The following is a 23927-nucleotide window of genomic DNA, read 5'->3' as shown; positions in this document are numbered from 1 at the left end:
ATGAAGTATTACCAGATGACATTGTTAAGGATTTCATCATCCCCTTAAGAAGTTATCTCCCTTTTATTGATTTTTTTCAACATAGCCCCCCCCCTCGTTGTTTTTGATTATATCATGACCTTTTTTGAACAAAAGGTACATCTCATCATAATGTGTTACCATATGAGGCTGAATAGGATTTCATCGTCCCCTATGAGAGTTATATCCCCTTGAAACAATTTCTTTCCTTTGCATTTTCTCAAAAAGTATTAGAGATATAATCGATTTGAAAACGGCAACATGTACAGGAACTGATGGCAATGTTAATGAACATATAAAATCATTTTGTTATTAACCCTTATAAGGAGTTATTCCCCTTGAACAATTGTACACAATTTTAGAAAAAAATCCATTTCGAGAACCGGAAGTCGTAGAGACTTGGGACCTTCACCAATAATCTTTAATGCATGTGACCTTCAATATGCACCAAAAGTCAAAGGACACAAAGTGCAAAAAACATTACGCTGCAATTTCAAGCTTACATATTAGGAAAACAATAAGACTTTGCTGCCTACATATAGCGTATAAAATGTTCCTCTCGACGAGCTCTACATTTTATATAATAAGCCCAAAAATGTCCGACCGTCTGTTCAAAAGTTTAAACTGGATGATTCTTAAAAGTATAGTATTTTGTGTATATCTTTTTAAAGGTAACAGATTTCAACCTACTACAAACTGCAAAGATGATCAGTAATTCAAGACCTTCAATTTTAGGTCAATGTCAGGTCATGATGAAATTTCACCTTGACCTTCACATTATATTATGACCTTGACCTTATGATATTTGAAAGGTCAAGTGATCCAGAATTGAATGGTGATAGTCCCATGTCTCTACGACTTCCGGTTCTCAAGTTTGTTATTGCATCATATATTTGATGATTAATTGTGACCTTGGTGAACTTTGAAATTGTCCCAGTTCTTTTTCTATAATGTTGTCCTTCAACTGTAGATCATTTACCATTTAACAGATTTGAGATATCTATTGTCGTTTAAGAGATAATGCAGTTTAAAATTTTGCGAGCGGCGGCATGTATTTCTGAATCAACAACAGCTTACCACTTAAAATGTTTAAGAAATTGAAGAGGTTCACATAGTTATATGTTTGACCAAATACCAAAAACATTCCATGGAAAAAAAACACCAAAAAATCATTTTGAAATTTTCATGTTTTGCATTGACTTTGTAGTTTCATAACTTCTTTTTATATCGTTGATATTGCATCATATTTAACACTTCGTCAAATGGGGTCAACTGATATATCAAATTGAAGGTCTCAATAAACTATTCTTACAAATGAATATTTTAAACCTCTTTTTCATCCCAGGGGGAAGGGTGGGGTCATTTAGTGCAAAAATTCAAATTTCTCAGATGGCAAGGTTGTCTCATAACAAATGAAAGAACAGAAAGCGTACATTTCAAATTTCAAATTGACGTCCCCCAAAAATTGGTTGGAAAAAAAATTGGGTGCAAAAAAAAAAAAAAATTTTAATTAAGTGTAAAAAGCGAAAAGTTTCAGAAAGTATGCTTGTCGTATATCAAACGAAAGGTTGTACAAAGTACATTACGAAAACATCACTTTTACAGGAAAGACCTTTCAATTGTTTTACAAACAATTGAGATACTAGTTTTATCTATTTTTGTTAACTGTATGTCTTTTATTAAGAATTGCTGCATAGTTTGATTTTTACCTTCTCTACGTTGATTAATTATATAGATTTTTTGGATAATCTATGGTCATTTATTTTTTAATTTATTTAGTATTTTTAATCTGTTGATTTGTGCGTCACTTATGAGTCTTTTGTAGACGAAACACGAGCCCAGTTGAATGTAAAACAGCTAACTATTTTAGATCTGATTTGTGCTGTCATTTTAAAATAAAGATAGATGTAACACAATGTATAGAAAATTTACAGCAACATTACTATGATCTATATTTGTTGTTTCTTTATTAACATATGAATGATTAAAATATATATATATATATTACTCGATTTATTTCACTTGACTGGGCGGAGTTTAAGAAGTTCGCTCATTTAAGACCAGTCCATCTATAGACAGGTGTTCTGGGATAAGATCATCAATGAAGTGTCCAGTTATTCGCCCCATATCCTACAATCAGTTCTTTTGTATATGCGTTTGGTGACACTGATTAGTGATTAGAATTCAATTAGTCTTGTAACGGCAATCATCCTAATCACACACATCTTCAAATAGACTGTCCTTATGCAAATTATAACATAAGCTCCGCCCGATCAGTTGAAATAACATTGGTAATAACTATAACAAAAATGCTATTTCCAGGTAAATTCGAAGGGAGTAAAACTGACAAAATCATCGGAACGTGTTGAAAAGCTGAGATATTTCTGATTAAAAACTGGTTTTTTTTTATAGCTGTAATATAATATGATGAGCAAATTAACTAGTAAACAAAGGTAAACATTTAATTCATTTGGCCACAAACTTCTTAATATATTGCAAAAGTGTACGTCATAAGGTTCACATCAAATAAAAAAGAATGGAAATCCTTAATTCTGAAGTTGAATTATTCATTGGAAATGATTGGTGAACATTGTAGCCCAATAGTTTAAAATCAGTTAACTTAAACGTCATAGAGAAAAACAAAATGATATCAACTTTCTGTAACAAGAAAACATTATAAAAAATGAAATTCTTCGAAGTCGTTTTACGAATTGATTACAATCATGAATAAGGAGGGCCATCAAATTAAGCAAAAGATTCATGCATGCTTTTTTTCAATAGTCCATGGATGAAATGAAAGATAAACGTAAAACACCGACATATTTAAAAAATACAAAAAAAAATGCAAAAGATATATTTCAAGTTTGAATAGAAAAAAAATGATTATCAATCAGTTATAAGAAAAAAGAAATAAAAAAAAAAACATGTATTCTTTAAAATGGAATCAAAAATAAAAGAATAATAACCTTTTGATTCTGCGTACATTTCTTGTGTAACACCACTCTTTTCAAAAACAGTTTTCTTTGGTAATGGTTTGTTCTGTTGTTGAAAGTCTAAATATTGATCAAGACTATCTTTTATTTTATAGATTCATACCGTTATCAATATCTTATCATTATAAGTTGATTCAACGTTTATTCGTTCAATGTGGCATCTATAACAAATGACAACTATACATTTAAAATCAAAATAAAGACTGAAATAAAGGCAAAACGAAGATATATGAAATATTTGTACAATGGTAAAATAGATACAAATCGTGTGCCTACTCATTATAAAAGGCTAAACGTTTATCTGACTGCGCTTTGTATCCACAACTTCTATGATAATATAGCTATATGTTCACTTTATTTTCTTACCAGGCTGATATTAAGGTTAAGCATAGAAAATCATGAATACTGAAATTCGTTTTTAAGATTATGTAACAGCACAATTATTCCATTTTTATACACAAACTAACTTGTGATTAATTAGTGTTTTTGAAGTTAAGTGTATACATGTATCAAAATATCATAGTGTCTGGCATTGCCTGCAAATAAAAGTAAATACAAAATCAAAACGAGAAAACAAATATTTCACAAAAACAAGGACAATAAAGAAAATAATGACATAATGTACATAGTATACATACGGGTGACACATGTTGGGCAGGATCTGCTTACCCTTCCGTAGCACCTGAGATCACCCCGCTGGGGTTTGTGTTGCTAAGTCTTTAGTTTTCTATGTTATGTCATGTTTACTATTATTTGTTTGTTTGTCTTTTTCTTTTTTAGCCATGGCGTTTCGATCTATGAGTTTCACTATCCCTCTCGTATATTTCGCCTTCTCCGTGATATCTAGAAGTCATTTAATTTGTTTACCTTCGGTCATTATCGTGTATTCTCATTGGGGTTTACATAAATCCAACATGAAAAATTAAAACAAAGCTCATTTATACATACCCTGATTTTCTTGTTTGTATAGAAAATTAGATGACACTGGGTCCTTTTTTAATTTCTGCAGTTAGAATCAAAGAGTTGTAGCTTGCACCAAATTCTTTCGTATTACCACATATAGGAAAACAATATTCATAAAAAGGCAAACGCCATACTATAATGTAGATGTTGTGAAAGATTCACTTAAGAATTAGACGTTAACGTAAATTTAATGGTATACGATACTTACAGATTAACAAACTTTTAAGTGGTGAGTGCATCGGACTACTAACACAAAGGTTCCTGGTTCGATACCCGCTACGGGGAGAAAATTTCAGGGACAGCATTTCCGGCTCTCCCTTAACACCATTTGCGAGTATGGTCTTAAGGAAACGATGATAGTCCGTCGGAAGGGGACGATAAATTGCTGGACGGTGTTAAGAGAGACCCATAACTGTTGCACGTAAAAGACACCCTTGTGGATTTCGTAAAAGAGTAGGCTAATGCCGTTGCAAGGCAGTACTCGCACCCGCAAAGTGGAAAGTGATTAATTAGTTGCAATAACTTGTTTATTAATCTACCAAATAAATATGTTTAAGCTAAAACAAACTTTTGTATACGTAGTTAAGTTAAGGTTCACTTTTCAAATTTGGAAAAAACCAAAAACATTTAATCAAAGGTAAAGCAAATATTGTAATTAAATTATAAAGATTACTTGATGAATTATCTGAAATTCAATCACTTGTGGGTTGGTTTTTATACGACCGCAAAAATTGATAATTTTTTGGTCGTATATTGGTATTACGTTGGCGTCGTCGTCGTCCGTAGTCGTCGTTGTCGTCGGAAGACATTTTGTTTTCGCACTCTAACTTTAGCAAAAGTAAATAGAAATCTATGAAATTTAAACACAAAGTTTATGACCATAAAATGAAGGTTGGGATTGATTTTGGGTGTTTTTGGTCCCAACAGTTTAGGATTTAGGGGCCAAAAAGGGCTCAAATAATCATTTTTCTTGGTTTTCGCACAATAACTTTAGTATAAGTAAACAGAAATCTATGGACTTTTAACATACGGTCTATGACCACATAAAGAAGGTTGGGATTGATTTGGGGAGTTTCAGTCCCAACAGTTTAGGAATTACGGACAAAAAACAGGTCCCAAATAAGCATTTTTCTTGGGTTTTTGCACAATAAGTTTAGTATTAGTTTATAGAAATCTATGAAACTTTAAAACAAGGTTTGTGACCACAAAAGGAAGGTTTGGATTGATTTTGGGAGTTTTGGTCCAAACGAATTAGGAGCCAAAAGGGACCAAAATTAAACTTTGTTTGATTTCATCAAAAAAATTGATAATTGGGGTTCTTTGATATGTCAAATCTAACCGTGTATTCAGATTCTTAATTGTTGGTCCTGTTTTTAAATTGGTCTACATAAAGGTCCAAAGGGTCCAAAATTAAACTTAGCTTGAATTTAACAAAAATTGAAATCTTGGGGTTCTTCGATATGCTGAATCAAAACATGTAATTAGATTTTTGATTATGGGCCCAGTTTTCAAGTTGGTCCAAATCGGGGTCCAACATTATTATATTAAGTATTGTGCAATAGCAAGAAATTTTCAATTGCACAGTATTGAAGAACAGCAAGAAATCTTTAATTGCACAGTATTGTGCAATAGCAAGAAATTTTCAATTGCACAGTATTGTGCGATAGCAAGAAATCTTCGATTGCACAGTATTGTGCAAAAGCAAGTAGTCTTCAATTGCACAGTATTGCGCAATAGCAAGAAATATCTAATTGCACAATATTGCGCAATAGCAAGAAATTTTCAATTGCCCAGTTTTTATGAAATATTCTTTGAAAATTGGAGTTATCTTTCTTTGTCCAGAATAATAATTGAATCAACTTAAATCATTGTTTTATACAATATACAATGTAAATTCACTTTTACTACCAACTTATAAATTAAAACAATCTTTACCCTTCAGTGATAACAAGCACTTTTTTTACATTTTAATATTCTATGATGTACTTAAATGACTGTTATATTTTCTCAATACTTTTTTTCAAACACATATATCGAACGTATTACTTATTGTTGCCTGTGTTTTTTGTGTAATGTGTTTATTTCACCTAACCTTAGTATTGAAACTCAAGTCCCTGTTTCATATTTTCCAAATCGATCAAGTTCAAGGGTGGGAATATTTAATTTACCGATGATTAATTATGCGATTTTTCTGGTTAACATGTGAGGCAATCGACAATCCGCTACTGTGTGATGTCACTTGATATAACATATGATATATGTTACTTATCAACGCACTTTAAAGAAGTAACACGACATATGTCTCATGTGGAGTAGGATATGCTTACCCTTCCAATACACATATCATTCCTGTTTTTTGTTGGGTGAGTCTTTAGTTTTTCTATGTGGTGTTTTGTGAACATTTGTTTGTATTTTTGTCGATTTTCGTCTCGTATCTGTTGTTTTGTCGATTTGTTTTTGACACATAAGTGTGATACACTTCGTCTTTTTTTGACATTGCTGTAATTCCCTTTTTATAATGAATTTGTGATATTGTAACAAATAGATAGCACAACATGTGTGAACAAAGGTATACAGAATGGCATATTCACATGAAGAAGTTTAAAATCAAAAACAACAATTAAATATACAATGATGCTACATTTGGTTGAACATCAATAATTATCAATAAACCAAAATCCGACATATAAAAAATAAGATGTGGTATGTTTGACAATGAGACAACTCCCAACAAGAGACCAAATGACACAGAAATTAACACATATAGGTCACCGTATAACCTTTAACACTAAGCGAAGCCCATACCGCATAGTCAGTTATAAAAGACCCGAAATGACAATGTAAAACAATTCAAACGAGAAAACTAACGGCCTAATGTATGTATTAATTATTCTGTAACGGAGACCAGATGCTCCTTCGTTAGTTATAGTCGTTTACTGAGACATTTTTTGATGAAATTATTTCTCTAAGTTTATTTGTTTCTTCAATTTAAAACACTATAAAGAAGTAAATGTTTGCCATATTTCTTGTAGTTTTGTTTGGTGAATATAGTATTAGTAAGCAGAACATTATTACATTTTAACAAAATTAATTTTAACATTTTTGTAATTGATGGAATAAAATTGATATTCAAAGGCAGTTCTAAAAAGATGTTCTATGGTTTCTGTTTCTTCTTGCAAAATTTCATATGGTGTTACCGTTTATTTCAATCAATCTGTTTTAAAGACGTGCTCGAAAATATAACGGCACCTATCCCCTTCGAAAAATAATGAGTCTTTACTGTAGAACAAATAAAACAGAATTTGAGATAAATAAACGACAAGATGATTTTTCAATTTGTTCTTTATATTTTTGATATCTTACCAATTTTTACCAATCATATTTCTCCATAACTATCCAAATAAGCTGAATTGGTGTGGTGTTTCCTTTAGTCATTTAAATCCACAGTGTTTTACATGAAATTCTCAGTCTATAACGTCGAAGGTGACGTCAAAATCAAGATTTGCAAACTTGCAGATGACAACAAAAGAATAATAAATAAAATCATAATTAAAAAAAAGACAAACTGTAAAAAGTAAAACCAAGGGTTTATACACCCCTGTACAGATAATTTCTTCCATTCGAAATAAGAATCAAAAGGTAACTTCTTATATGTAAGCATGCGTCTTCTCTGAGCAAAAAATATCAGACTTAAAGATTAAAAGGAGCAGGTCCAGTAAGACCACCTTTTGCCCCCAAAATAAAGCAGTTTTACAAAATTGTTAAAATGTGAACTTTTAGTTATTTATTGGACAGTAGAATTCTTCTGCTACATACACATGGGCTGTTTTTGACAATACAATGAATATATATCGGGTACTAGCACAATTTACTCATGCTAAATTACTGAAATCTTCACAATTCTAGCCTTTTTGTTAAATTTTAGACGGTTTCCGTGTAAAATAAAAGTGGCCGCATTCGGGTTCATCCTGAATATTGAAATGTAAGTTGTATTTGATGATAATACATAACATACACAAAGGTTGAGGATGAACACGGATGCTGCAACTTTCATTTTTGTATGTTTGCCAGACGCGTGTTTTCGTCTACAAAAGCCTCATCAGCGACGCTAAAATTAAAAATAAGAATTTAAAGAGGATTTAGGACCAACTATTCCTTTGTTTTTCATGACCCTGTTGAAACACTACGCCATCGTGGCTCGATCTTACTCCATCATTTGTCTCAATAAACCAATATCGAGCTGTTAAGTCGATGAGTACATAAACTGAAAAGTACACTTCCTGTCGACTATTTACAAGCTACGATTTGTATAAAAGATGAAAGAATTCCAAAACGTTGTCGGCAATTTTATGCCCGATATCAAGATATTTTAACCTTTGAATGAGGTCAGATTATTTAATAAACATGTAAAACAAGTATGTAACAAACTGAAAACGCCTGCAATACACCAATCGTATATTAATTTACAGTCATATGAAACGAGTTTCTTGTAATCTGAATATTGTCGAAATTGTTAAACCAATCCAAGCATATATATACTAAACTAAACCCTGTGTGTACGTTTATTTTATATGTTTATTAGCAATCTGTAACGTATCATCCACAAATGATATTTTATTCGTTCATTGTTTATCGCAGGCTTATTTATTATTTTTCTAGTTTTCACAGAATTTGACCGGTTTGTGACATTAATTAACAATAAACATATAGCATCTGGAGCATGGTGATAATAAGTACTTTTTACATTTACGTATATATTTCATGTGTGGTTTGTATACGTGGTATTTTTAAATATTATAATATTGTGTGCAGGGGTGTTTGTAAAACATTTGTAAAACAGATTGGAGTTATGGAAAAATCTGAAAGGTTTCACAAACAAAGAAATTGATGATGAACGATTAAAATGAATGCAGAAAACTCATTAAAAGGTAAAAAAAAATTGCATTTGTTGGCATTTGTTTTTGTAAAGACAGATGGAATTCGTTTCTTTATATTGAAGACTTCAACCTATAGGCCACTAGTCTAATGACACATGTTGTGACAGTCATTAAGATAAGTTCTTAACACAGTGTGCTAGTGATCGAATAAGATATTTATGGGGTCAATAAATTCTATACGGGGTTCGAGCTTTGCTCTTATTTCCTATGGAATTTACCAACTCAGTGTATATCGTATGAGGTAGCTAGCACACTAGCTAACATATAATATCTGAGAATAAGTGTATAAGGACACAATATTTCAACAGAAGTACATTTGGAACGATTTGATAATATAAAGGGATTTTTCTTAACAGGAAAGTTGTTATATAGTAAAACTTGGCCATTCAAGTATTTAATACCCATTCAACGTTGTTTTTTAATTTGAAGTTTAAAATGACCTCAAACCAAAATTAAAAAAAACACGAATTTAAATAATATAAAGGATTTTTCTTAACAGGCAAGTTTACGTGCACTTGTTGTATAGTAAAACTTAGCCATTCAAGTATTTAAAACCCATTAACCTTTTTTTTTAATTTGAAGTTAAAGAAAACCTCAAACCAAAATTAAAAAACATGAATTTAAATATTTACAATGTTCATGGTCATAATTGAATATAAATCGTTGCTTGTCATTCAAAGACATATAATGTTATACTTTTAAGAAACGATTATGAGAATTTAAATAAAAATGTTTGTGTTTTGTCAATTAAAATTGGAAGTAAAAGATAGAAGTAAACAAAAATCTGTCTCCATAATTTCATTTACAGTGCAATCATTGGTTTTTTTCTTATCAAGCTTACATAACGAAATCAAAAATTAAATATATATATAGCATGAAGTATCACTAGTATCTAAAAAAGACAAGAAGTCTTAAAATTATGATATTTATTGATAGTTTTTAATAAAAAAAAATATGATTTTCACAATTAAAGGTAGAAGTAGGCAGGTATGTTTGTTCCAGATTGCCTGTTTAAATGCAATTGGCTACTGTCCTAAATATACACATGGATATATCAGTAAAGTTTGATTGCTAGTCAGAATAACACTGTTTTGCTCGTTTACGAATTTTGTCAATATAACGAATGAGTGTTTTATTGTTCTAAAACAAATGTTATCAGTTATTGTGGTTGTAAAAGTTGTGATAAGCAATGGAAGCTATTTATTATATGAATAGCAGGACCAATAATAAGTTATCTTTATGTCATATACAATTTATATAAATTTACAATGAAGGTAGTGTTCCTCGAAACTATGTTCCCACAAGTACCCATTACTTTTGTCACAACTGATTCAATTGCAGGATTTTGAGAATACATCTATGTTTGCTATGCACTTACTTCACACTGACAGCCATTCAATTATGCAACCAGCTAAACTATCCTATCAATTCATAAGTTTTTGAATAATTCAAACTGAAATTGAGTTACTAGTTAATATTTCATTTTACTGTATTGTAAAATGAAAACGTCTTTCGAATTTGAACAGTTATATTCTAATTCGACACATCAATAAACTCATCACAGATACCAAGGATAAATTTTGTATTTACGTCATGCGACTGGATAAAAATAATGACAGATATTACGAATGGTTTGTTTTATAAGCAAGGATAACGAAAACAAAACTTACTCGAATGGATTAGAACTTGATCAAGTATAAAACGTAAACTGTCATTATAAACTGAACAGTCTAGATAATTCTCCTCAGAATTTATTCAAAGAAAGAATTTGCAAGAACAAATAATTAAGCATGGGTATATCGTTTATTTGATGACATGATAGCAGCTTAAACAAATTGTTTTATATCATACTTACTTTGCCATCTTCAAAGTTCTGTACGTGTCAATTCCAACACACATTAAACTATCAACTAAACTAAGTAACCAACAAAATAGATCTTTATAAACAAATTCTACCCAAAACTGACTCATAATGTATCATCAATCCATTATGTGGTAAGAGGACATTTATATTTAGACCTCTTCAGAACTATAATATTATTTCAGTAAAGTTAGAAACATGATTACGGATATCAATGATTTGAATTGCCATGGCTAGCAACAAACTATTGTGCCTAAAATAAAGTAATAATATTTTGTGATGATTATCAAGTAACTAACTGTCTGATATCATATGTTGTGAAATGTACGATGATTTAAAAACATGTAACCAAAATAAATATACCTTACTAGAGTAAATTTAAATGACGGATTAATTCCTTCAAATAATACAACTTTTTCTAACGTAACCTTTTTACAAATTTCCACGAGATATACATAGATGACAATTGACTCTTTGACAATCAAATGTCTTGCTTTGCAATGATTGTTTTTTGTTTTACACTTCATTCAATTGGCTTGGCACCTGAGAATACCATACATTTTGAAGAAGGAATAAAAGTAATATTTACCTAGCAATTCAATGCTTCAATTAATCAAAAGACATACATTTGTCAAAATACAGTCCTCAATAAATAATAAAAATAGCTTTATCATAAACCGATCTTTCAGTTAACCGTCTATTGTATAAAAAGTTAATGAATTTAACAGAAACAGTCACCGATGAGTCTTTTGTAGACTATTTGCATAATTATATAAAATTTATAACGTGGTATCTTTGATAAGTTTATTTACAACCACTAAATGGATGCCACACCTCTTGAATTTTGTATTCCCCGAGTGTATCACCAGCCCAGTAGTCATCATTTCTGTGATGACATGAATTATCATTGATACGGTCATATTATAAATTTACTGTTTACAAAGCTTTGAATTTTTTGAAATACTAACCCTCAAGAATAGTTTACCTTAGCTTATTTGGCAAAACTTTTAGGAAACTTTGGATCTTAATGCTGTTCAACTTCGTACTTTTATTGACTTTTAAAATTCTCTTTGATTCTAGCGTTACTGATGGGTCTTTTATAGACGACACGCGTGTCTGGAACAAATTTAAAATTTTAATCCTGGTTTCTATGATGAGTTTATTCACATCTCACTCCTGTGACGTCTGATTAAGTCGGAGCCCAAGTGATCCACAGAAAGATTCACCAATGGATCCGACTAGGACTTGTATCCGGAAAGACGGAACCTTAGGAATAGATAAAAATATTTAGAAGTAGTGTAATGGCAGTTCAGTGCTCTTTGCTATGAGCAGGAACATTTTGTAATAATATTATTTTGACTATTTATTTCTTAAATCAGTGTCATTCAATAGTTAAATGGAAACAAGACTCTAGTCGGGAAGAAGTGCATATAATAACATTAAAATCATTTGATGTATACTGGTATTTATGTGATTTTGTAATAGAACATATTAGATATTTATTTGTTTGTCTGTATTCGGCCTTGACTTTAAAGGTGCATATTGTACCTGAGATAACCCCTATTTTTTTGGTGGGGTTCGTGTTGTTTATTCTTTAGTTTTCTATATTGTGTCATGTGTTCTATTGTTTGTCTGGTTGTCTTTGTCATTTTTAGCCATGGCGTTGTCAGTTTATTTTCGATTTATGAGTTTGACTGTCCCTCTGGTATCTTTCGTCCCTCATTTACAATATGGACCTAAAAATCTGTCGATTCTTGCAACACTTACGTTTTATTGGTAAAGAGACAAGCGTCTGACAAACAAAAGAATTGTCCTGGTAGATTTGCTGAATGATTAAGACATTTTCAATTTGAAATAACGTTATGGATCCGATAATGATCAATCTTTGATAAGTTCATGATAATAAATTAACTGTTAATAAAACTTTGAATTTTTGAAATACTAAGGCTTTTCTACCTCAGGAATAGACTACCTTAGCGGTATTTGGCAAAACTTTAAGAAATGTTTGGTCTAAAATGCTCTTTAACTTCGTACTTAATTTGGCCTTTTAACATTTTTTGATTCCAGCGTCACTGATGAGTCTTTTGTAGACGAAACGCGCGTCTGGTGTAAATATAAAATTTCAATCCTGCAATCTATGATGAGTTTATTTCCAAGTATGTTTACTGTTAAATCATCCTTATTAAATCCAGAACATATGTAGTGCAAGGTTGTACATTTATTTTCACAATAAATATTTAGGAATTGAAAGATGTATGTAAATGAATGAAAACATTATCTATAATTAGTTGATCAATATTTATAGCTAAAGGACGGATTAAGATGTGTATGCATGAGGCGCAAACGAGTACATGAACTCAACAAACACATTCCCAGTCTTATAATCTAGATATTTGTCATTGGTTTAAAAGAGGGACGAAAGATACCAAAGGGACAGTCAAACTCATAAATCTGAAATGAACAGACAACGCCATGGCTAAAAATGAAAAAAGACAAACAGACAACCAATAGTACACATGACACAACATAGAAAACTAAAGAATAAGTAACATGAACACAACATAGTTGTATACAACTTAGTTAGAGACAAAGACATTTTATCTATCCCGTTTTTCGTCTATCTATTTGCTGGTTCGTCCCTTTGACAGTTATCAGCGTATTAACATCTATTGTATGCTAAATACACCACTGATTGATCCACAATTTTGAGATGATTAAAAGCAAATGAACGACGAGTATAGTTGCTGATCCAGAAAACTTCAAATATGAGGGGGAGGGGGTCCATTGACTTGCTAATAGGGGACCGCTTTAGTCTTGCCTCAGTGATTTTCTTTATAATCAACCAAATAATCGCAAAAAAACAATATATATATTTTATTTCATATTTCTTTTCAAAACATTGCAGAATCCTTGTTTTGCAAATCTTGATGATACACGTTCACAATTTAATGATGTGTACTCATTTAAATTAAAAATATTTGTGATTCTTGTTATATTTTAATTTACAGTATATCATACTTCAATAATTTCATTGAAATGTTAATGTGAAACAAATGTCTTAACATTCCCGCGCAAATGTGTGTATTTATGGTTAACATAAGTAAAGTAAATGGTTTTGAAATCCTGGTTTCTATGATGAGTTTAATTTTTGATAATTTTTTATGTGTTTTTCAAGCTTCATTAACAGCTTGCATTGCAATTAAAAATTTTTACTTTTTATTAAATAAATGATTATTGTCTCATTTTAAATCATTTGAACAAAAATTATTCGTTGCAATTATTTTTAAATTCATTTATATCGTTTTAGTGTAAGAAAGACACCACTCGATTCTGACGAATTTTAAATCAAAAAAATTGATTTGTTTCTCAAATTTATTGTTTTTAATTTTGAAGAAAAAAATATAGATTGATAATAAAAAGATTTTCATATCTAAGGAGGTAAATATGCAAAATTCCATCAATTTTATCGAAATCATATTCTCGAATGGCATGGTTGTACTCTTTTAACCTCATAATAGGAATGAAAAAATGTAAGAATTTTTTTTTTATGTGTATTGTTTGAGAATGCTTATATTTCTTATTCTTGATAATTTGATGCACAGCTGTTTGGTGATTACGCATTTTAATTCTAAAAACTAATTTTCAGAATGCTAGTATAAATGTCCGAGAGATTATTTATCAAAATTATCAACTTTAATTTGCGTTTGAATTTTTATACATTTTCTTAATTGGCTTACAAACAGTTATTTCTAGAATTTATTTCCACACAGTAAAGATGAATCATTTGAACACAATGAGATATTCAGGATAAGCCTGTGTGTCATGGAATATTACAAAGATGCGAGGACTTAGAGGGTTGTCAACGACACTGTCATATAAAATATGGCCACCACCAGCTACTGGTTTAGGTGGTGGTACATTCATACCACCCTGTCCTTTGGTGAATTCTCCTACTAGAACTTTACACATATACATCCTCTTGTTACCATTGGGATCAGGACGAGCATACTGAGCTTGAGCAGAGTACGTTGGATTGACAGCAAAGTATACACCATTACCATATGCAACCGCTGAAAAAAAGTAATATATTCATTCACTTTGTGGTTACCGTTACTTACCTATTGTATGTAGATATGAAATATGTATCTATTGTAGATCATATGAAAATAAATCAAACAAGATTTGAGTGTTGAATATATACAAGAATGTTTACTGTAGATATTGATACAAAAAACAACATAGAAATTTAGTTGAATAAATCAGCAATAAAATAAAAGAGAGAAAAATCACATAAAAGAAATATGAAAAATTTAATAAGAAGATGTTAATTTGCTTGTAATGTTTTAAATTACCGTTCTTTCCACAATAACTTCTGTTGAATCCATATGTATTAATGCTATCAACTGCCTCCATGGCTGTACAATGCCAAAGTTTAAGTTCGTTATTATTCCTTTTAGCATTTGTAGAATCCATGGACTTTTTCTTAGCTGCGTATTGTTGCTGTAATGTTCTGTTCTGTATTTTCTCTATCTAAAAAAATGTTAAAAGTAAAATCATAAAAATACTGAACTCCGAGGAAAGTTAAAAAAGGAAAGTCCATAATCAAATAGCAAAATTAAAAGCTCAAACACATCAGAATCTTAAACTGATCTCCCCAAGGTGACGACAAATTTCAAATTTGGGTAGACATTGATTACAATAAATGTTAACTCAAATTCCATTTCTTTGCTGTGCGGAGACGTTAATATATACCTATATTTGCCTTTATTTGTGTATATCAAAATGGAGAATATTCATCCATCTATAATTTTAGATTGGGATATGAACAAATCTTTACCTAACTTAATGTAAAAATTACATTAAAAAAAGATAAAATGTCACCTCACAACATAGAATGCATTGGAATAGTGTTCCAATTTCTGGTTATGATCAATTTGATATCATTGAAATGCTTCATTTCTACATTAAACACAACTCTCGACATGATCAAATGGAACATACATATTAATAAAATTTGCTTCTGTTCATTGCTGATACCTTAATAATGCTATTATAATATCCTGCCATGTTCGTCTGGAAATCTTGTACAACGTCTTGGTATTCTTTATCAGCAGGTTGTAATGTAACAATCTTTATATTCTCAGTTTGATCCATTGGTGCCCATTTAGATGGCATATCAAAAGCACCATCTGCAATTAGACATAAATTTATTATACACAAGACATGTAATTACTCTGCTTTTCATCTAAATACGGTTTTTGTTTAAACGATACTTGTATATATTCAAACAACAAACACAATCTTTAAAAAAGTAGAAATGCAAAAACAAATAATTAACAATACCGGGTGATGATTTATATCTTGACCAGGCAGGTTCAGAAAGGACAAAACATTTTTAGGCTATGAATCAACACCAGGAACTGTTCGTCTTAATGTTTTTTTTTTTTAGCTGATATACTATAATAAGTATTAGGCTTGATTCACTTGATTCTATTAAATTGACTCCAAAGTCTTTGAAAGATACTATATTTCATTTACCCTTCGCATGGCGATCTGCTCAACCAGAAGTTACATATGTTGTCATATAAAAGGACATTATAAAACATCAAGCTTAACAGAAAAACTCGACCAATAAGACATGTATTTTACATTCCACATTTACCTGTCAATTTAGACTTTCTGAGGACAGCCACAGTAGCAAATGGATCATCCTCAGGATATTCCTCATAAGTATTAAAATCCACAATATACGTATTTCCACTGATATCAAGGAAGTATCCATGTGGCTCATTGTTTTTTAGTGCTTGTTCTAAAAGAAGATTAACTTCAGCTGAATACTCCTTCAGTTTTTGCCCAGTATCTTCTATAGAAATAAAACACCACTGCACCATATCTGCTACTAACTTAGCATGTTGTTGTTTCTGTTTCTGTCTGTCAATGTCACGTAAGATTTTGTGGACCTCATCCATTGCCTCTGACAGATTTTCTATAAAACCTCTGACTTTGATGCGACCTATTCTCCTGTTAAATTCTATCTCTATTTCACATGTTTCTTCTACCTTCATAATTTTAGCTTCCTACGATAAAAAACAATTTCAAGTTCAATATTATACCCAAATGACAATAGGGGCTGTTCCAGTATTAATCAGAAAATTATATCACCATGCATAAAACTTTTGCTATTTTCTGGAAATCTATCAGGCTTATATTTTAAAATCAGCGTGACACATCAAAATTGAATAAAAGTGCTACCCGACCCCCAATACAATCAATTCTGGAATAGCCACAACAAAGTAATTCTGGATGTTTTTATACATTTTTTTCTTTTTATCAATTACTTTTATTTTAAATTTTCATTAGTGTAAAGAGTCTCTTATTATATAAATGTACACAAAATTCGTTTTGTCTGTCTCTCTACAGTAAAGAAGTATTCCTAACTTAATTAAATAAACAACAGACACGGCTTCCTCCGCCTCATTTTTAGACTTATATCTCGAATTTGACTTACACAGTCATCTCAGTACCAGAATCTATGACAAAAGAGACGATTTTAATTTTGAAATTATAAATTTCTCCCACCTTAGTCGCCTTATACCAACTTCACCTGCATATGGGGTATATATTTCCCAACTTATTCAATATACAAGAGCTTGCAGCTCCTACTCATACTTTGTAAAACGTCATCAGTGTCTAAGTAGAAACTTGATGAACCAGGGGTATGTCAAAGGACATCTCGTCCTTTTTCTAAAAAGGTTCATCGGAAGGTACCAAGACCTTGTTGATAAATATTCCGTATCAACTTCACAAATAATACATGATGGTCTTGATGTATAGATTCTGCGTACTGATGTTGTTTATCATCTTAACAACGTGTTTTATTGTTCTTTCATTTGTCTTTGTTCTATTGTTAATATTACTTGTTGGATTGTTTTATGTGATATCAATTTAACGTGGATCGGTACTTAAACATCCCGTCAATGTGTTTGTATTGTCTTTCATTTTTTGCTGGTGTGTTTTGTATATGCGACTTTTTGTATTTCTTTGGTTCTTATAACGTAACTCTGTACTTTAAAAGATCCCATCAGTATGATATTGTTCTATTTTATGTCATTATGATATATTTCTATTATGAATTACTGAATACGTTGAACCACAAACGTCAAAATTATTCAATCGCGTAGTGGAATGAATTATTTGTTGATTCTTATAAATTCTATATAACTTATTGACTATTTTTAATCTCGGTCTATTTCAAAAATTAATTCTTACATACTTTTGACTTTTTAACCCTGTATGCTAACATTGCCTATGTGAAAATTTTAAAATGGTTTGTATGTACATTGAACGACAAATAGATGTGACGAATAAAATTTTCTGAAGTCAGACACGCGAATCAATGAATGTGTTTTAGATAGATGTTTTTTGTGCTCTGTTAAATTGTTCCTTTTAAAATTGTTACACGATGATGACTGCTGTACCCATATTTTTTTTATTTATTATGTCTGTTTAGTTCACGCATCATTGTAAATATAACGGAATTTGATGAGACTGACATCAAATTGAGAGGGTTAGCGCTATAACACCAGGTTTAATCCACCATTTTCTACATTTTAAAATGCCTGTACCAAGTCAGGAATATGACAGTTCTTGTCCATTCGTTTTTTATGTGTTTTGTTATTTGATTTTGCCATATGATTATGGACTTTCCGATTGGATTTTCCTCTAAGTTCAGTATTTTTGTGATTTTACGTTTTATTGACATATCATATTACTGCCTTGGTACAAACATTTTCTGAAACTACAATTATATGACTAATTACACAATATGCTAGTTTATATATAATTGGCAATGCTTGATGATTTGGAGAAACTCAAATGTATCTAAATATTTCAACATAATTGAATCGATAGCTTATTAGTCTGGTGAGCTTATATTTACACAAATATCGGAGCAAAGTTTATGAGAAAGTTCTTTCTCAAATCAAATGTAAGGTAGCACAATACAAAGATTTGTTCACTCCCAATCAGACAACTTTAAACTGATGTAATTCATTTCATCCTTTTTTATATTTTATAACTGAGGTACCAAAAGAAAGAAGAAAGATTAATCTTTCAAATTGTGATAATTTTATTATGACATAATTATTACATAATCAATTGTTATGTAATTAGTTGTTATATTGCTATATTGTGATGTCCACACTTGAATGAATTTAGCGTCTTTGTTCTTCATAGCATCCCAAAATATTTTATAGATTCTTGTACAACACAGCTTGACCTCCAAAAAAACATCAATAGAACAAATTTTATATCCAATTGAATTTAGTGATCTCTTATGAATTGGTGTTGCAAAACAAGATTTATGGGAGAATGAAATACAATAGGAAAAATCTGATACACAGTTTTGGAGGTCAAACTGTGTTGTGCAAGAAGCTATAAAATATTTTGGGATGCTATGAATAACAAAAAAGCTAAATTTATTCAAGTATGGACATCACAATATAGCAACTAATTACATAATAATTAATTATGTAATAATTATGTCATAATGAAATTATCACAATTTGAAAGATTAATCATTCTTCTTTCTTTTGGTACCTCATTTATAAAATTTAAAGAAGGATGAGTGGAATAACATCAGTTTAAAGATGTCTGATTGGGATGGAAAATCTTTGTTTTGTGCTACCTTAAGATAAAAATATAAAAGATATGGATAGTGAAGGATAGATTTTACAAACGCATTGCACATAAATTCGTCAAGGTTTTCACGGAACCCAATTTCTTGACTGCAATCGCTGCTGTCAGTATAACCTTGTAATGTGCATTATAATTGCAAAAGTATAAATAGATTTGTCAGAAGAACAGAAAAAAAAAGATTTTTCTTCAGATGCTATTTGTTGATTTCAAAGAAGCTTTTTTACAATAAGATTGAGAATGGAAATTGGGAATATGTCAAAGAAACAACAACCTGACAACAACAAGCTTAGTTTAAAAGCATTCAATGAAGGATTAACAAGGTCTAATTTTGTTTTTGAATAAATACAATTCGTTTACCTATATGCAAATAAGGTAAAAACTCAACTCGAACAGTAATTCATAATACTTGATTTGTAAACAAAAATATCAAAAATTACGAGAAAAGAACTGTGCAAACATCTGTTCGGTTTCAAAGAGATAGAAGTAAGGACAACCAATCCTTACATTGGTGTGAAACGTTACTAATATAATATTCCAATCTGTTGATATTTGAACACCTTATTTAATTTACAGTGACTCGCTTTCACTGAGAGTATTTATTATGCTAACTTGTGAATGTTTTTACATTTATTGCATTTACAATCACCGTAATGGAACATTATTTTGGATGATCTTTATTTCATATCATCTGAAACTTCTTGCACAGTTTTATATATCTTAAAACTAGCACTAGCTTAGAACTTTCTTCTTACTGATAGATTCGTCATTCAATTAAAAAATGAATTCTAATGATTTATTTTGTACAAATAGCTGTCAATATTCATGATTGTCCGATCAATATTATTTATTCACAAATTATCAAGCAAAAAATGCCACATACTAGTATCTAAATAAATAAAACGGTTATCATCATTATTTTATCTTGTGAAAATTTGCATGCACTATTTATAGGTAAAATTAACAAAAATTTCATTGTGTAGTTTATTACAGATACTTCGTCTAACCTCAAACTCAATTTAATTTTTTAAACCATATATAATAAGCAGATGTTGTATTATTGGCAATGCGACAAAAAGTTAAAATGATATTGATTCAAGCAACTAAAGGTCGCTGTACACCTTTTAACAATGACTCATATCATAAAATATTAATGCTGTTTTACGTCTATCATTCTGAAGTCGTATACATTTATGAAGAAACGTAAAGAATGTTATGTAATTTTAGATTTTAAAAGTGTTTGATTAAGTCCTAATAACTATAAAATGAATTATTAATAAGCATTTCTTTTAATTTAATTAGGTTTTTAACGGACTTTTTTTCGCTTAAGCAGATCTTAAAAATACACCTTTTTCTCAGTCAGAGTGAATGTCTTCATGCATAAACCTCACCTGATCTTTTGAGAGCTTTTTAATAACAGTATCATCTATTACTTTTTCTCTATAATCATTGATCAAGCTCTCTTCTAACGATCGTAGCACTGAATCCGCATCATTCTGTTTCTTGGCATAAACGACAAGATTTAGAACAGAGCTTGGCATCTTACTGACTTTCCATTGTTTTGTAGATACTGCTCTCTTTTTTCCTAAAACACAAAGTTCAATGTTTGTACTAGATTTAAATTTGATAAGGGTTATTCAAGAGGAAAATGTAAGGGGTTAGAAAACACCTTTTTATACCCCATCATTCCTTAATACTATTTTTATATGTAATATAACTGTTCTATAGTAATTATTTTACTCAGCGATATCATGAAGTTTCCAATCCTCTATTTTTTTTTCGCTTGAATAGTCCTAACGTACTTACAATTAACACACTAGAAACCCACTTTTTCTTAGATTACAGGACGGAGATGATGGTTCTAAAATGTATCTTTGCAAATTGTCTCTAAATGCAAAGAGCATTTCCACAAGTATTTCGTTAAGGTTTTGAAAGTGACTGATACTACCTCTGCATAATTAGTAGAAAACCTGTAAGACCTCAATAGAATTCAACATTTTATGTTTCAGTCCCACTTGACTATGTCGATACTTATTTGGAAAATTGTAATATATTAATTAGCCAGATAATAGAAATCTGATGTAACCATATCCAAAAATTTGTTTAACTTTAAGGTAAATAATACAGATTTTCGATTACCATATCCAAACAATTCCTTAACTTAAAGCTAGAACCTAATGATGATATGACATTGCCATATTAAAACATTCCTTAACTCTGAGATAGATAATAGAGATCTGATATTACCATATTCTGAGCTAGATAATAGAGATCTGACATTACCATATTAAAATATTCCTTAACTCTGAGCTAGATAATAGAGATCTGACATTGCCATATTAAAACATTCCATAACTCTGAGATAGATAATAGAGATCTGTTATTACCATATTCTGAGCTAGATAATAGAGATCTGACATTACCATATTAAAATATTCCTTAACCCTGAGCTAGATAATAGAGATCTGACATTGCCATATTAAAACATTCCTTAACTCTGAGATAGATAATAGAGATCTGATATTACCATATTCTGAGCTAGATAATAGAGATCTGACATTAACATATTAAAATATTCCTTAACTCTGAGCTAGATAATAGAGATCTGACATTACCATATTAAAACATTCCTTTAACTCTGAGCTAGATAATAGAGATCTGACATTACCATATTAAAACATCCCTTAACTCTGAGCTAGATAATAGAGATCTGACATTACCATATTAAATCATTCCTTAACTCTGAGCTAGATAATAGAGATCTGACATTCCCATATATAAACATTTCTTAACTCTAAGCTAGATTATAGAGATCTGACATTACCATATTTAAACATTCCTTACCTCTGAGCTAGAAAATATATATGACATTACCATATTAAAACATTCCTTCACATTAAGTTAGATACTAGAGATTTGACATTACCATATCCGAACATTCCTTTAAAATTACTGAAAAGTTCTTGGGATTGGTTACTCTGTGTCTGTATGCAGTTCTGCATGGCTGCCAGGAATTGAGATAATTTGTCTTTCTCATAAATTACTACATGAACCTCAGAGATATTTGTTGTCATCATCATCTGAAAACTGACCAAAGCTTCAAACAGATACTCTGCAACCTCGTTTACTGAATAGCTTATTCCTGCCCCTGTAAAGTATGTATATTTACTTTAAAATATAATTTAGAAATTACTGAAATCTAAGACGGTTTCAGAAAATTAAATATTTTAACTCACAAGTGACTTGAAACTCTACTGACATTGTATTTCGCAACTGGGTTGTATAATGCTTAGTTCGTTTCTGTTTGTGTTACATTTTAATGTTGTGTTGTCATTCTCTTCTTTTATTTAATGCGTTTCCCTCGGTTTTGGTTTGTGACCTGAATTTGGTGTTTTTTCTATCGAGGAATGAGTTTTGAAAATCGGTATAATACTGTTGCCTTTATTTTGCAATTGGTTCTTTTCGTTATTTTTTTGAATTTTAATATGGCATCTTTATATTGTTCCTGTTTTGCAACATGGCTCCGCATGTTTGAAAGCATATGGAAGCTTCAGTCGTAAACATAAAGCATGATGTATGCCTCTTTTAACGAAAGTGTGGTCTCATAATTTTGCTACATTCCTTTAGTGAATATTGTGTTTATTTTCCATAGTTTGTGGATGCCTCCTTTCTTAGTAAGGCTATAAATGTCTAATCTTCAAATGGAAACGTAAGACACCATATGAAATGAGGAGATTCGGTACGATTGTCAATGCTTCTATTTTCACAACATTTCAAATGAAATTGAAAACGCAATTATAGGCAACAATACATATGGGCCATTAACAATGAAAAAAACCCATATGGTATTGTCGGTTATAGAAGACCCAAGCATAAAATAAAACCAAAGACTAGACATACCATGGTTTTTATACATCCTTTAAAACAAACATTATACAAAAGGCAAATATGTGTACTCAAAGTTGCTTATAGCTTGTTCAAAGGCAATATCAACTCATAATCAAAGCAACATCGATATTGGGATCCAGCCATATTCATAGCTAGATTTTATTTCTGACAATATTTAAAAAAAATCTCTTTTCATTTCCAACTCACTGTAAACTTTCTTTGTTATTGTCCAAAGGTAGGGACTATTTGCAATATAGATATCTATATTGATATTTCAATGTTAGACACTGTCAGATTTTGATTTTATAATTATATGCAATTTAATAGTATTGACAAGAAGGGAAATGGGCATCATCAAACAAGTATGGCATATTTTGATATGTTATTCATAGTGACTGGATTCAGAGCTAAGATATTTCTGATTACTTTTAAATAGCAATATAATGGGATACAAATATAGAACAAACAAATAAATTATATACCAGAAAAAACTCAAATTAGAGTTAAGCAATTTTATTTATTTTTTCAACCACATTTCTGATAATTGTTACTAATTAATTAGTATGTCAGATG

General features: G+C 30.5%; 1 protein-coding gene across 3 annotated transcripts in view; it reads right to left on the bottom strand.

Annotated features, from left to right (window-relative positions):
• Window positions 1-13631: 13631 nt before the first annotated feature.
• Window positions 13632-23927, bottom strand: part of LOC139520540 (protein mono-ADP-ribosyltransferase PARP14-like) — a 32544-nt gene continuing 22248 nt past the window's right edge. For 2 of the 3 annotated variants that reach the window (XM_071313271.1, XM_071313270.1), the window contains exons 12-17: window positions 22393-22614; window positions 20858-21051; window positions 16435-16849; window positions 15810-15961; window positions 15125-15302; window positions 13632-14842 (exon numbers count right to left, since the gene is read on the bottom strand). In XM_071313271.1, coding sequence (XP_071169372.1) covers window positions 14553-14842; window positions 15125-15302; window positions 15810-15961; window positions 16435-16849; window positions 20858-21051; window positions 22393-22614 — 1451 coding nt within the window. In that variant the 3' untranslated portion in view covers window positions 13632-14552. The remainder of the gene's footprint in view (window positions 14843-15124; window positions 15303-15809; window positions 15962-16434; window positions 16850-20857; window positions 21052-22392; window positions 22615-23927) is intronic. The other variant, XR_011663914.1, reaches the window with a different exon arrangement.

Source organism: Mytilus edulis, chromosome 4 (genome assembly GCF_963676685.1).
Source record: "Mytilus edulis chromosome 4, xbMytEdul2.2, whole genome shotgun sequence".
NCBI lineage: Eukaryota > Metazoa > Mollusca > Bivalvia > Mytilida > Mytilidae > Mytilus > Mytilus edulis.
The sequence above is the reverse complement of the archived record's forward strand: the minus strand, read 5'-3'. Positions and strand labels throughout refer to the sequence as shown.